We start from the raw sequence: 12,474 nt of genomic DNA on the forward strand, positions 1-12,474 counted from the left end.
CATTATTGATCATATTATGGTCTCATCCGACTTGGTACCCCATTGCACAATTAGGGTTAAGGATACATCCTCCCTGAGCAATCATAACTGTGTCAGCTTGCAAATTGCTACATGGATGATTAGAACTGAACCACCTACCAGAGTACTGTTAAATATAGAGCCGCATAGGCCTAATGGGGTTAGGCTGAGATGGAAAGGTGAAAATTCGGCCATAGTGGAACCTTTAATCATAAATAAATGCATGATGGACATTGATATTATCTTATCTTTTGGATGCCCGTCTGCTCAGGTTATGACTCATTTTCTTAATATCAATACTGTCATTAATAACATCTTTACGGGGAAAAAAGTAGGCAGAGGAGGGAAAGGGATTGGATGGTTTGACCATGCCTGTACGTCCCTGCTCTCATTACTCAAACAAGCTTTGGCCTATACCCCTAGAGACAAGGATAGAGTCAAACTTTTAAGATCTGATTATAAACAGGCGCTATGTAAAAGAAAGAAGGAACTACAGCAGGAAGCCTGGGAGCATCTTACACAGGCAGCCGAAACTGCTGATATTCGCCTGTTTTGGTCCACTGTTAACTCCCCTTTCCTCCAAGATGACAAAATCCCGCATCTTTCATCTAATGTAGGCAGCGAGGATTGGGTGAACCATTTTTCTGCGATTTTTCAAGATAATTCCTTGACGCCCAACGAAAACAGGATCTGGCCTGTAGTACCTTTAGATATTACGTTGGGAGAGGTGGAAAATGGTATTAAAAATAGCAAGGGGGGTAAGGCCCAGGGACCAGATGGAGTCCCGATAGATGTTTACAGGTCTCAACCGCAGCTTTGGGGACCAATACTTACATTGGCACTTAACGCTGCTGTAATCACCATGATCCCACCAACATGGGGTGACTCCATTATAGTCCCAATTTATAAAAAGGGGGATAAAGCACTGGCAAGTAATTACCGGCCCATCAGCCTGCTCGACTCGTCTGTAAAAATTATGAGCAGAGTCCTGCTTTTCAGATTGGAGGAGTGGGCTGATGAGAACGGAATACTTGCAAACTCACAATACGGATTCAGGAAGGGTAGAGGGACCCTGGATCAGTGCTTGAATTTGGAGTTGTTGATAGGCAAGTATACCAGAGCCAAACCCGGTAACATCTATCTTTGCTTTGCTGACCTTAGCAGTGCTTTTGATTTGGTTAATCACTCACTTCTTTGGACAGTTTTGCTTGATATGGGTGCCCCGAAAGAAATTATCTTTTTTCTCGCCAGATTATATAGTAAACTGAAAACATGTGTTCGGTATGGTGTCAGTGGGGAATGTACCAGTGATTTTAATGTTCAACGGGGAATTAGGCATGGTTGTGTCCTTGCTCCCCTTTTATTTACCCTTTTTATTAATGGGGTTGAAGCCGCCTTGAAATCTATCAAGGCTGATGCACCACAAGTTGCAGGTGATAGTGTCCCAGTTCTGCTATATGCAGACGATGCGGTGCTCCTATCTCGGACACCCATTGGTTTGCAGCGTCTGATGGACAAGTTCACCGAATTTATTGGGAGCAGGAGACTGTTGATCAACAAGAATAAAACTCATACTATGATCTGTGGGACTAAAGTGGGCAGAAATCACCCCTTTTTTATTGAAGGGGTTAAAGTGCAGAATGTGAACAGTTTTTGTTACTTGGGGGTTACTTTTACTAGTGATGGTAGTTGGAGGGAGGAATTAACGAATGTCCGAACCAAAATGAGCAAAAGCTCTTATGGCATTTTTAAATTTGCGTCTAAGCTGGGGGATAGACGAATCAAGGATATGTTGGAAATCTACAAGGCACGTAGTGTATCCATTGCCCTTTACGGGGCGGGGCTTTGGGGCTACTGCAAAACTGATTGTCTACAGATAGAAGAAAACATCTTTCTTAAGAAATTATTGTGCCTCCCTAAATCTGCTTCAACAGAGTTGATCCATAGAGAGGCAGGGGTTTTTCACCTAACAGAGCTCGCCTCACTTAGGCCTTTATTGCTTTACCGAGCAATTTGGCTTAAGGATGAAACCGAATTCAATCAACTTATAATAAGGGACTGCCTTGAATTAGACAACTGTATGCAGATATCGTGGCTTAAATATGTTGTAGATTGTTATAAAAGTATCTTTGATATCGATTTGTTGTTAGAAAACTGTCCCCCTAGAGGTCTTGCGAAGCTGGATCTCAAAAAGACTTTTATGTGTCATAAGGCTCTTAAACGTTCAGTAACAACCAACTCCCTCGCTACTGTTAAAATTTACAATAACTATATTGCTGCTGAGGGATTTCAATGTTATCTGAACTTAGTAACCAGGCCAACGCATAGGTTTGTACTGACCAGATTAAGAGTTGACATTGCTCATATACTAGTGGCCTTCCCACATCCTAAAAAGCCTCCTGTGGATCTCTTTTTTAAAACCATTATTTCTTAAGTATGGAGTGTTAAATGTGGAGGATGCTATGTGTTTGTTGTATAATTTGGACCACCCCGATATATGTTTTTATACTGCCAGTTTTATATGTGAATCTATGGCTTTTAGAAAAAGTATGAGTTTCTAATCATGTATGTACTTTTTTTTAAATTCTATTGCCTGTTTGCTGTGCTTTTATGGTCATTTTTACCATGAACCGAATAAAGCTTCATGAACTGAACTGAACTGACTATTTTATCGCAGAGTGAAGGTCGAATTCAAAAGTTAGTTAATGGATGGAGAAAAGTAAGTGAAAGAAGTGTGATGGAGTAGAATGGGAGGGTACAAATTAACTGTCAGGTGCTAAGTGTGCACTCTGCCTCTGCCTCTGTTCCTGATTCTGCCCCCGACAATTTAAATGAATTTTAATGATGCTTATCTAACTATGTATGCCACCTGAACTATAATTTAGAAGCTGAAGCGATTATACTTGTTTGTTATATAAGCATTGCATTATTTGTTCATGACAGGCTAAATAAAGATTTTTTAAAAGAGAGAGTGTTGTAGTCATCAAATACTCTTCCATTCAATCTCAAAGCCCTCCTTTATATAAAAAGTGCAGACCCAATGTAACTTTAAAGGCATAGAAACTAACTGGATTCTATAAAGGCAGAGAGTTGAGAGTTAACTTCTTTTTCAGGATCTTAAAGGGAAAAGAAAGAAGAGAAATGGGGCGGTAGTTACTCATTGTTAAAGGATCTACCATTCTTTTTTTCAGCAGGGAATAATCAGCATTTCTTTTCAGACCAAGAACTACTGCAGAGTTTAAAGATACATTGTAGAGGAGGAGCTGCTGCGTACCTATGTTGTCTAGTGCCAGGCTAGAAATATGTACAGGACCAGAGTCGTTTGGTGAAAAAAGGCTTGCTTGCTGTATATGTGCAAGATGGTGTCTAACATTCCAGGACAAAATTGTGAAAGAGTAGGTTGAGTGCTGGGAAAAGTAGAAGTGACCTCAGTATCCTTCATAAGTGAATGATATTCATTGTTAAAGGAGTGGTATATATTCAAAATGTGTTCCACAAAGTTGGTGGACCCTCCTAGGACACAATAAGGGGCAATGGATGCCTCCAGATGTGCTGTAGGAGGGTGTGGAAGCAACCATGGCAGAGGACTCTTCTGCATCCCAGGAGGATCTATCAATCAATTATGATTTATAAACGCAGCAAATCTTCAGTGAGTGTCTCAAGGCACTGGAGTTGCAAACTGCTTCGCGTAGAAAGCAGTGAAAAACAAGCCTAAAGCAGGAGAAATCACTCAGAAAAACAGGGAAATGGAAGGCAAAAGCTTTAAAAAACAAGCTAAAAGCAGGAGAAAACACTCAGAAAAACGGGGAGGAAGCAGAGCTGTGCAGCAGCACGAGAGAGCTGGACCTGGGCCCTGCTTAATGGGGTTGCGCTGCGGCCTGCATTCAGTAGGTCCTGGGAGGAGGGAGCGGCACTGGGAGGCAGTGGGCGGGGCAATGCGGGAGTCAGGAAAAAAGGCAGCTGGCAGGAGTGACAAATGAGGAAAAAACAAGGAGAAGCACGGAAAAGCAGGAGAAAGCACTTCGAAAAATGGGGGAAAGGATGGAGAAAGCAGTAAAAAATGAGGCAAAAGTAGGAGAACGCGTTCAGAAAAACGGGGGGAAAGGAAGGCGAAAGCAGTGAAAAAGCTGTGAAAAAGTAGGCAGAAGCGGGACAAAGCACTCCGAAAAGCAGGGGGAACGGTAGGAGAAAGCAGTGAGAAACGAGGCAAAAGCAGGAGAAATCACACTGAAAAACTGATGAAATTAAGGGAAAATACTGTGAAAAATGAGGGAAAACAAGGAGAAATCACTCAGAAAAATGGGGAGGAAGCAGAGCGGTGCAGCAGCATGGAAGAGCTGGACCTGAGGCCTATTCAACGGGGTCGCGCTGCGACCTTCATTAACTCGGTCCTGGGAGGAGAGAGCAGCACTGGGAGGAGGTGGGCGGGACTAGGCAGGGAAACGGGCAGCAGGCGGTAGCAGCAAATGAGGAAAAAACAAGGAGAAACAGTGAAAAACAAGGAAAAAGCAGCAGAAATCACTAAGAAAAACAGGGGAAGCAGTAAAAAAAACAAGGGTAAAGCAGTCGAAAGCACTCAGTAAAACAGGGGGGAGGAATGAGAAAGCAGTAAAAAAATGTAAGGCCAAAGCAGGAGAAAGCACTCAGGAAAACGGGGAGGAAGCAGAGTGGTGCAGCAGCATGAAATAGCTGAGCCTGGGCCTGCTCTCCCGTGATGGGAGCCTCCAAGGGCACAGTAAGTCTCTGCTGTATGGTGGGTTAAAATCTTTGGGCCCATGTAGGTACAGCAGCAGTTAGTTGAATCCTGAGGAGGCCTGTTATTGGTAAGGAGTGCTATTAGTAACAGGATGCTGAAGGCAGCTCTGTGTGGGTCTAGTCAAACTGAAGTGAAGCATTAACTAGGCAATGTAACACATGGATTTAGACACCGCTTATGCTCAGAAATTGGGGTATACGTTGGGGAGAGGGTAATTACCACCTCAAATAATAGTCACAATGCTGGTCAGGGTGAACCCTTAAAGTCACTAAGGTGACCTGAGCTCAACCCCTGATAGCTATGGCGCAGGGCAGACAGGCTTAACTTCTTATAGGCAATGTGTAAAACAGTAATAAAGTTTAAACGCAAAACAATAAAAATCTCATAATGAATTTTAAATAATGGACTAAGAGTTAATAAAAAAAGTGACAAAAATCCAATAGGGGAACCGGAGATTTGAATTTTTAACGTTTTAAGTAGAAATTGCAGCACGAAACACAATGTGCCAATGATAGTCACTGGTGGTGGAAGAATAGGACCTAGTTTCACTTTAACGCTGACTGCGATGGAGTATGGGTCGGATACACTAACCAGGTTCTTCTTGATCAAAGATTTTACTTTCTGACTTTAGCTCTTTAAGTCCCAATTCACCACAGGAGTACAATCCTAAAGCCCCCGGAACCTTAGTGGAGGGACTTAGAGACTCACAGGGTCAGGCAGGCAGCAGCCAGCAAGAGGGCCCAGTACATATCCATTTGCCACTGGTGGTCCCTGTAACTTTAATACGAGGTCAGCTTTCTTACCCCGGGAGTCCACTTCTTTGTCCTGGGTACAAGAGGAGAAAATAGGTCTAGTCTTCTAGGATCTTCTCAGGTTCCAGACAGCAGGTTCAGTCCTCTTCTGACCTTTTACAGGTCAAGAAGTGTTCTGAAGTAGGTGCCTGGAGATGCCACATTTAAACCTGGCACAAGCTTGTGGGTGACAATGGCATTGGGGCTTACACTACCCATGTTGAGTTTTTCCAAGATGATTGAAGTCTTTGGCCACACTAAAATTGGCCTCTGTGGGGAGTGTACTATGATAAACCTAGTTTCCTCCCACATCCAGTTTTAGGCAACCCTTGTACTCCCAACAAATTCAGGGACTGAAGTCTGATCAAACAAAGCTTAACTTTCAGGAACAAGACAATAGACACACAAATTGGTTTGACATTCTGTTTCCCTCCTTTGAAGTGTGCCCCAAAGTCATATGAAAAGGTTCAGCAGAATTACCAAGCGGGTTTTGACACTCAAGAAGGGTCTGACATTGTGATATTAACAAGAGGCACACTGATGGAGGCCAGTCTGGTTGGTAGGCGTGGGTGTTAGCTACATCTGCTTGTGACAGGATAGGCCACTATAAAGTTAATCAAGTCCTAGGGCCCAACCCAAGGCCCATTCTGTCAAGGGCACCTTCCCGCTATCAAGTCCTTCAGTTCCTGTCCTGGGAGCAAGTTCACAGCTTATTCACACCACCTGAAATTCTAATTACTGGCTGGTTGAAGGAAGAGAGCAAAATGTAGATTTGGAGTCCTGTGACTTCAGACAGGTGACTTTTTAAAAGTCCTCTTTCTGAAATATTTATGACAAATCCGACTTCACCAGTGGGTTAGGCTTAATAAATATTTCTAAAAGTCTAAAAATAAAATGTGTAGTGGTTTCCTAGGCCGCGATGATAATTATTAAACTTTAATATTGTTTCCCAATGCTTACCTATGGAACAGCCAATTCTGCAAGAATGAAAAGACTTTTGAGGGCATTTTCACTAACTCAATGTCCTACTTTTAAATACCGTGTTCCTTGCCTTATGGACAATAATGGATGGCCTAGGCTTGTCAAAAGCGGGTTATTGTTACAGGTAGAATTTGTTGTTTAGAATTGCACAGCCGGTCTAAAATGGCAGATCAGAAAACATGCATTTCAGTGTCACTGCAGTGGATGGCACAGCGAGTGCTGCAGTCCACTGGTAGCATTTAATTTACCAGTCCTGGGTAAATGTTGTACCTTATAGGAGGAAACGTATAGGTAAGTTAAATAAACCACTCAGATGTATACCTATTTCATCATGTTGATAGGAGGAGCACAATCATTTTTCCCCAGGCTGACAGGGATAAAGTGCACACTGTCTATAGCCAGTAAAAATAGGGTTCAGCAAAAAAGGCAACACAATCCAGGTGACCCTACAAAAAGTGCAAATGAGTATGAGTGATGCTACCTGGGTACGGTAACACAAGGATTAGTGTTTCTGTTTGGTAACAGTAATAGGAGAGTGGATGACATTTGGTGCTGCATCTGTCTTTAAAGTGGTACGTGAGGGTGGGGGCACTTCTTAGCATGGAAACATGTCGCAGGGGGAGACGCATGGTAAGAAGGACGTGGGGGCCACAATGATACCTTGAAGGAAACTTCCCTGCCTGTGTACTGTACCATGAAAAAAGGGTGAATGTATTCAATTAATATGTATTATGTGGGTGTTGGTTGTGCTTGGACAAAGCATAGTGTGTGGAATGTTTGCTCCCATGTGCCTCTCATTCTTCTACATTTTCATTCCTTGTTGGCAGAGTAAACCAGAGAATGCGGAGTTCAGCATTCCCAAAACTACTGATGACATCATACTGGAGCGAAGTGATGAGAGCCGCACTCGGCGCCGCCACAAGACTGAAAGCGTGAAACAGGTGTCAAGCCAGGAGCGTGCCGCAGCTGCAGAGCTGGAGCAGGCACAGAGGCAAGCCGCTGCCCACAGGTTGATTCTCACCCACATCCCTCCTTCCCTCCGCTTGCTGACTTCAGCATTGCCACTTCCTGCCCTCCTTCCTCTTCATCTGGATTCCTGGGGCTTGGGCATTCATGATGGTTGGAGCTGGTTTAGAAGAGGATCTGGTACTCATGCATGTGATCTGTGAATAAAACATGCATGCATGGTGGGCAGCTTAGGCATGCATGAGGGCCTGTGCCCATGTATTTAATATATGAAAAGAGCCCCTGAGTGTGGTGACCAAATGGTAAGGTGAAATATGATTTCTGATGGATACGTCTAACTTCTGATTTCTCAGCTTGTGAATATTCCCCAGGTGTCAGACCGGGTTTGGGAACTTTGAAAGCAGTACACCTGCTCACCAGTAAATGTTGTTGTGTGGCTACAGTCTGATGTCGATCCACTTCCAAGTGACAAGCAGAGACGCATATAAACATAATTTATGCTTGCTGAGTTCAGTTCCTTTCTTATCGCATCTTTAGATGCCAATCCGAAACTTCTCCTTGGTCTTTCTAACCATTACTTTTCTCTTAAATTGTCTACTGTGCAAGGGAAAATATCAACCCCCCCCCCCAAAAAAAATGAAACTGTGGAAGGACTGCCGAAAACATATGTCATTGACAAACCCACATAAATTCTGCTTATGTTGCTTGAGATCGGAGCATGACTCTAGGGCCGACTACGACTGTGCCCAGATGAACCCTAAGGCCATATGGGACTGTGAGGCCAAACTTTACATCGCCATACACAAAAAGACTCCACTCTGCGGCCGGTCAAAGCCATTCCCAAACTTTTTCTCGTGGAAGATCATCGTCACGGTTGAAGCCTTCGGGAAAGTCCAAGAATAAGCATTAGATGCCAAAGTGGGAACCTGGCCCCTTTCCACTCTCTCAAAATCCTGACAGGGTGCAAATGCATTAATTTGCTTCCCGATCTCCATCAGAGCCTATTTGCAGTTTGGTCCCAGCAGCCCCTGAATTTACAGGTTTCCCAGTAAAGTTGAAGCCAGTAGACTTGAGAGGCCACGCTGCACATTTGTGGAACTTTTCAGGCTCCTTGTGGCATGCCTTTGGGCCCCAAGAATATAAAGCGGCCTCCAGTCAGACTTCCACTAGCGGGGCTACTCGAAGTGCCATCTGTGCCTCTTGAACCCGCATTAGCTCAAGCATGGACTCTGATGCAGACTTTAGTCCAGCGCCATCCTGTGCGCTGCTTTCGTTTGCACCAATTCCAGGGGGGATGTTCAACCCATTGTGCTGTTCGACTTCCAACAGAATCTATCTCGACCGAGATCATGCACTGCTTCTACTCGCAGTCACTAGACAATCCTTCATTTTCCGATACCTTGTCCTTACCACGTGGTAGAGCCCAAACTTAACTCACTCTTCAAACGTGTGACAGTGGCAACTATGATAACTATTCTCCTCAAAATAATGAGGAAAACTGGTATGAAGAAATGAAAGATGCCTGTAGCCTGGATACTTCCGTATCTACTTACCTTGGGTCTCGCCTTGCTCTTGCCCTGGAAGAAAGAGCCTATTTTGCAGTTATGAGAAGGGCAGCTGAACTTTTAGATTTACAGCTCCCCAATCTGGAAATGAAGACTTATATGTCAACAGAGGTTCTTCAACCAATTCAGGCTCCTACAGAACCTCTGTTACCATTTAATGAAGCTCTAATGGGATACCGTTTTGCACATTTGGTCAAACCATGTTCAGCTTGGCTTGTTAATATGCAGCTCACTCATGTCCATCATCTCGCTCCACGCGACCCTCCCTTTCTTACTCAAAACCTGGCATCATAGAACCTGGCGGTACAGCCATTAACAAATATAAAGAATGGCAGAGCTTTTCCCTCCATACCGTCTGATCAGGAATCTAAACAGATAGACACTTTTGGGAAACATATTTTGTCCTCTTTGAGCCTTGCCCTGAGGCCTGTGAATGCCATCTGCCTTCTAGTCTGCTACTGTCATGCTCTTTAAGATACCATGGCACAAGTTTTATTGGCTGTTCCAAATGAACTGAGGGCATCACTTGCCCAGGCAAATCAAGACATTTGCAATGTGGCAAAGTGTATCATACGTTCTGGCTTGGATACAACCGGCTGCTTGGGCTGTGGAAAGGAGCATACAAAAAGTGACTCCATACAGAGCTGACGATGGTCACAGATGCATCACTACCGGATTAGGGAGGTCTACTGGGAGAGGTGGGGATTAAGAGCCACCACCTTCGGAGGTACTGCTTTGGTCTCTGTTCATGAGGGGAGGAACCAGTGGTTAGAAGTGTGCATCAGAATAAGAAGTTACTTACCTTTGCTAACAATCTTTCTGGAAGATACTGTTTCTAACTGCAGATTCCTTACCCACCCTCCTGCAAGTCCCAATTTAGAGATCTGCGCACTGGTCGTACCAATCTGCTGATGGGTTCAGTGCCCCGGGTGTGGCCAGCCTAGAAAGACACTGACATCAGCCTGCATAGGTAGCTCTTAAGTACGGCTCATCTCGTCACTTCCGGGGCTCAACGATGTCGCACAGAGCTGCATGATGCCATCTACCAGCGCACAGAAGTAATGCTTTAATTGTTTCCAGATCCTATCTGACCCCTGGGGGGGTGTTCACAGGATGAGGAATCTGAAGTTAGAGTATCCACCAGAAAGCCTGGTACTGAAAATAAGTAACTTGTTCTACAGAGTCTTAAAATCTCTTCTCACAGCTCTTCACATTTAGGACATGGCTAATGAAAAAAACTGCCAGTAGAGAGGGTAGTCAGGTGTGATTGCTGTAGTTGTGGGGGACCCTGCATTCTGCAAGCTTTCACATTTGTTCTGTATTTCCTCTGGATCCTGCTGCTGAGACCAGTGTCAAAGTAAATAACCTTGATGGTCCCACCATGCTGTCTACTTGGTGTACAGTCTGGCAAATTAACAATGACTGCCGCAGAGCACCTACGTTCCATGCTTCTTTTTCAGGCTGTTCAAGTGCCAGTTGACTCTATCAGCAGTAACTAATTTAATTCCAACTATTGGCATTGTACAGGGAACATGTATGAGACCATTCAGACTGTGCTGGGGGAAGACAGGAGATGAATGCGTGGGAGGGAATTAGGCACAACGATGTGTTTGAAAAGTATTGGTCAAGGCTGCAATTCTCACCCCAGCTATGTGGAATCCCCCATGTAACATTAGAGTACAGGTACCATGCAGCCTGCTTTGTCTTTTTGTTTTACTTGAGAAATTGCTCAAAAGAATAGGCATCTCTGGCCCCAGTGGCCTATCAGTGCCCTGACAGGTACAGCTGTCTTAACCCTGTGCAACTAAAGTTTTTAGCAGCCTCCCCTTTTTTCCTGGCCAGTGTTGTGCTCAGTTGCATCTGAAATGATGCCTTTTGCCTACTTGGTCGATGTGGTTAACAAACACTGTTGGGTGGAGGCCATCCATCTTTATCACTGCTTGGGATCTCTTTATGCTGTGGAGAAACCCTAGATCCGTGGTGGGAGCTCAAAGGACAGTAGAACCTCAGTACCACATTCTACTTTGAAGCCAGGTACTGTACGCCAGTGCCTGTAAGGAGATTTCATGATGAGTATGACCAGGGCATGTGGTTGCAGTTGGCAGAGATATGAAGGCATGACGTATTGCCTTATGGGATGACGAGCAGACTAGAGCAGAGGATAGATGTGCCCTGTAGCTTCTTTTGAAAGTTATCCTCTTAGCAAGTAGCTATACTGCAGCGCTGTGGAACCTGTGTTTCTGTTATAGCCGTGCTTTGGGCCTTTTTGTAGAGCTCCTTCATTGGAGACTAGTGTGGATGGAAGAGTACTGTCTCCATTGCTTCTAGTGCACTGCTTGCTTGTAGGGACACCAGATCCTAATTCATCTGCAGATGCCCTGATTCTGGGTCAGTGTTTTGGAAGTAGCAAAACTGCTGCCTCACTGCCATCTACAGAGAGGCATTCCGAGATATGTCCTCTGTGACTTGGGGCCTAATTTAGAATTTGGCGGATGGGTTACTCCATTACAAATGCATCTGATATCCTATCCACCTTATTACAAGTACCTTAGGATATAATGCACTTGAATACCTTATATTACATATATATGATACCTTATGTATAATCCATAAATACCTTATTGGCCTCAGGAGTTTTTTTTAAATGATCGTTATTTTGTGTTACTTAATGTCTTGCTCAGCCTCAAAGATCAGAGCTCCAGATGTACCCTTTGTATATAGAAAGTCAGATCTTACTTTTATATCAATAATACTGTTTGTATTACAACATTTTTTCATAGAATTACTTCATAATTTAGAGGAGATGGTCTATTACTTGAATGCACTACAGATATGGAAATTTGACCCCCACAGGGCACATTAGAAATGTTTTTTCTTTCTCTTATTCACCTTGGGATGTCAGAAGCTTCACAAAGTATTGCTATAGTAAAACGGATGTTTTTCTCTGTCATTTAATTCTACAAGCTTTACACTTTCTCTCCTTATTGGATACACGCTGGCTTAAAAAAGTCAAAGTAAGCGTTTCCCTGAATTAGGCAGCTGAAGTGAGTGTACTACTCTGCACGCCTTTTGCAAGTGTTCGATTTTTTATTAATCTATTAGAATTCAAGCAAAAATTTAAATTTGTGAAATAGTTTTCTCCCAAAGCCAGTGCTCCTTTCCTTAATGTCTTAATGTTCTTTACTGTAGTAAGTGAAAGTCTCACACAAAGGCAGGGGTCAGGTTAGTTGAATTCAGTCTTGGGCCTCCTGTTATTGGCTGCTCCCTGCTCTTCTTTCCTCAGTCATCATGAGCTGGGTCCATTTTGGCAGACTCTCGAAGGAAAGTGCTGTGGGCATGCAGTAAATGTAGAAGTGTGCCCGATTATACTGCAGGAGTATGTATGCATGGTGCTTGC

At 43.8% G+C, this 12,474-nt stretch overlaps 1 protein-coding gene across 7 annotated transcripts in view; it reads left to right on the forward strand.

Annotated features, from left to right (window-relative positions):
* SZT2 (SZT2 subunit of KICSTOR complex) overlaps nt 1–12,474 on the forward strand; it is an 804,663-nt gene that overhangs the window by 527,611 nt on the left and 264,578 nt on the right. For 4 of the 7 annotated variants that reach the window (XM_078659315.1, XM_078659318.1, XM_078659444.1 and 1 more), the window contains one exon: nt 7,374–7,537. In XM_078659315.1, the coding sequence (XP_078515441.1) occupies nt 7,374–7,537 (164 nt within the window). Of the gene's footprint in view, nt 1–7,373; nt 7,556–12,474 lie in introns of all 7 variants that reach the window. The other 3 variants (XM_078659317.1, XM_078659363.1, XM_078659316.1) reach the window with 1 other exon arrangement.

The sequence above is a fragment of the Lissotriton helveticus genome, chromosome 1_1 (genome assembly GCF_964261635.1).
Source record: "Lissotriton helveticus chromosome 1_1, aLisHel1.1, whole genome shotgun sequence".
Taxonomy (NCBI): domain Eukaryota; kingdom Metazoa; phylum Chordata; class Amphibia; order Caudata; family Salamandridae; genus Lissotriton; species Lissotriton helveticus.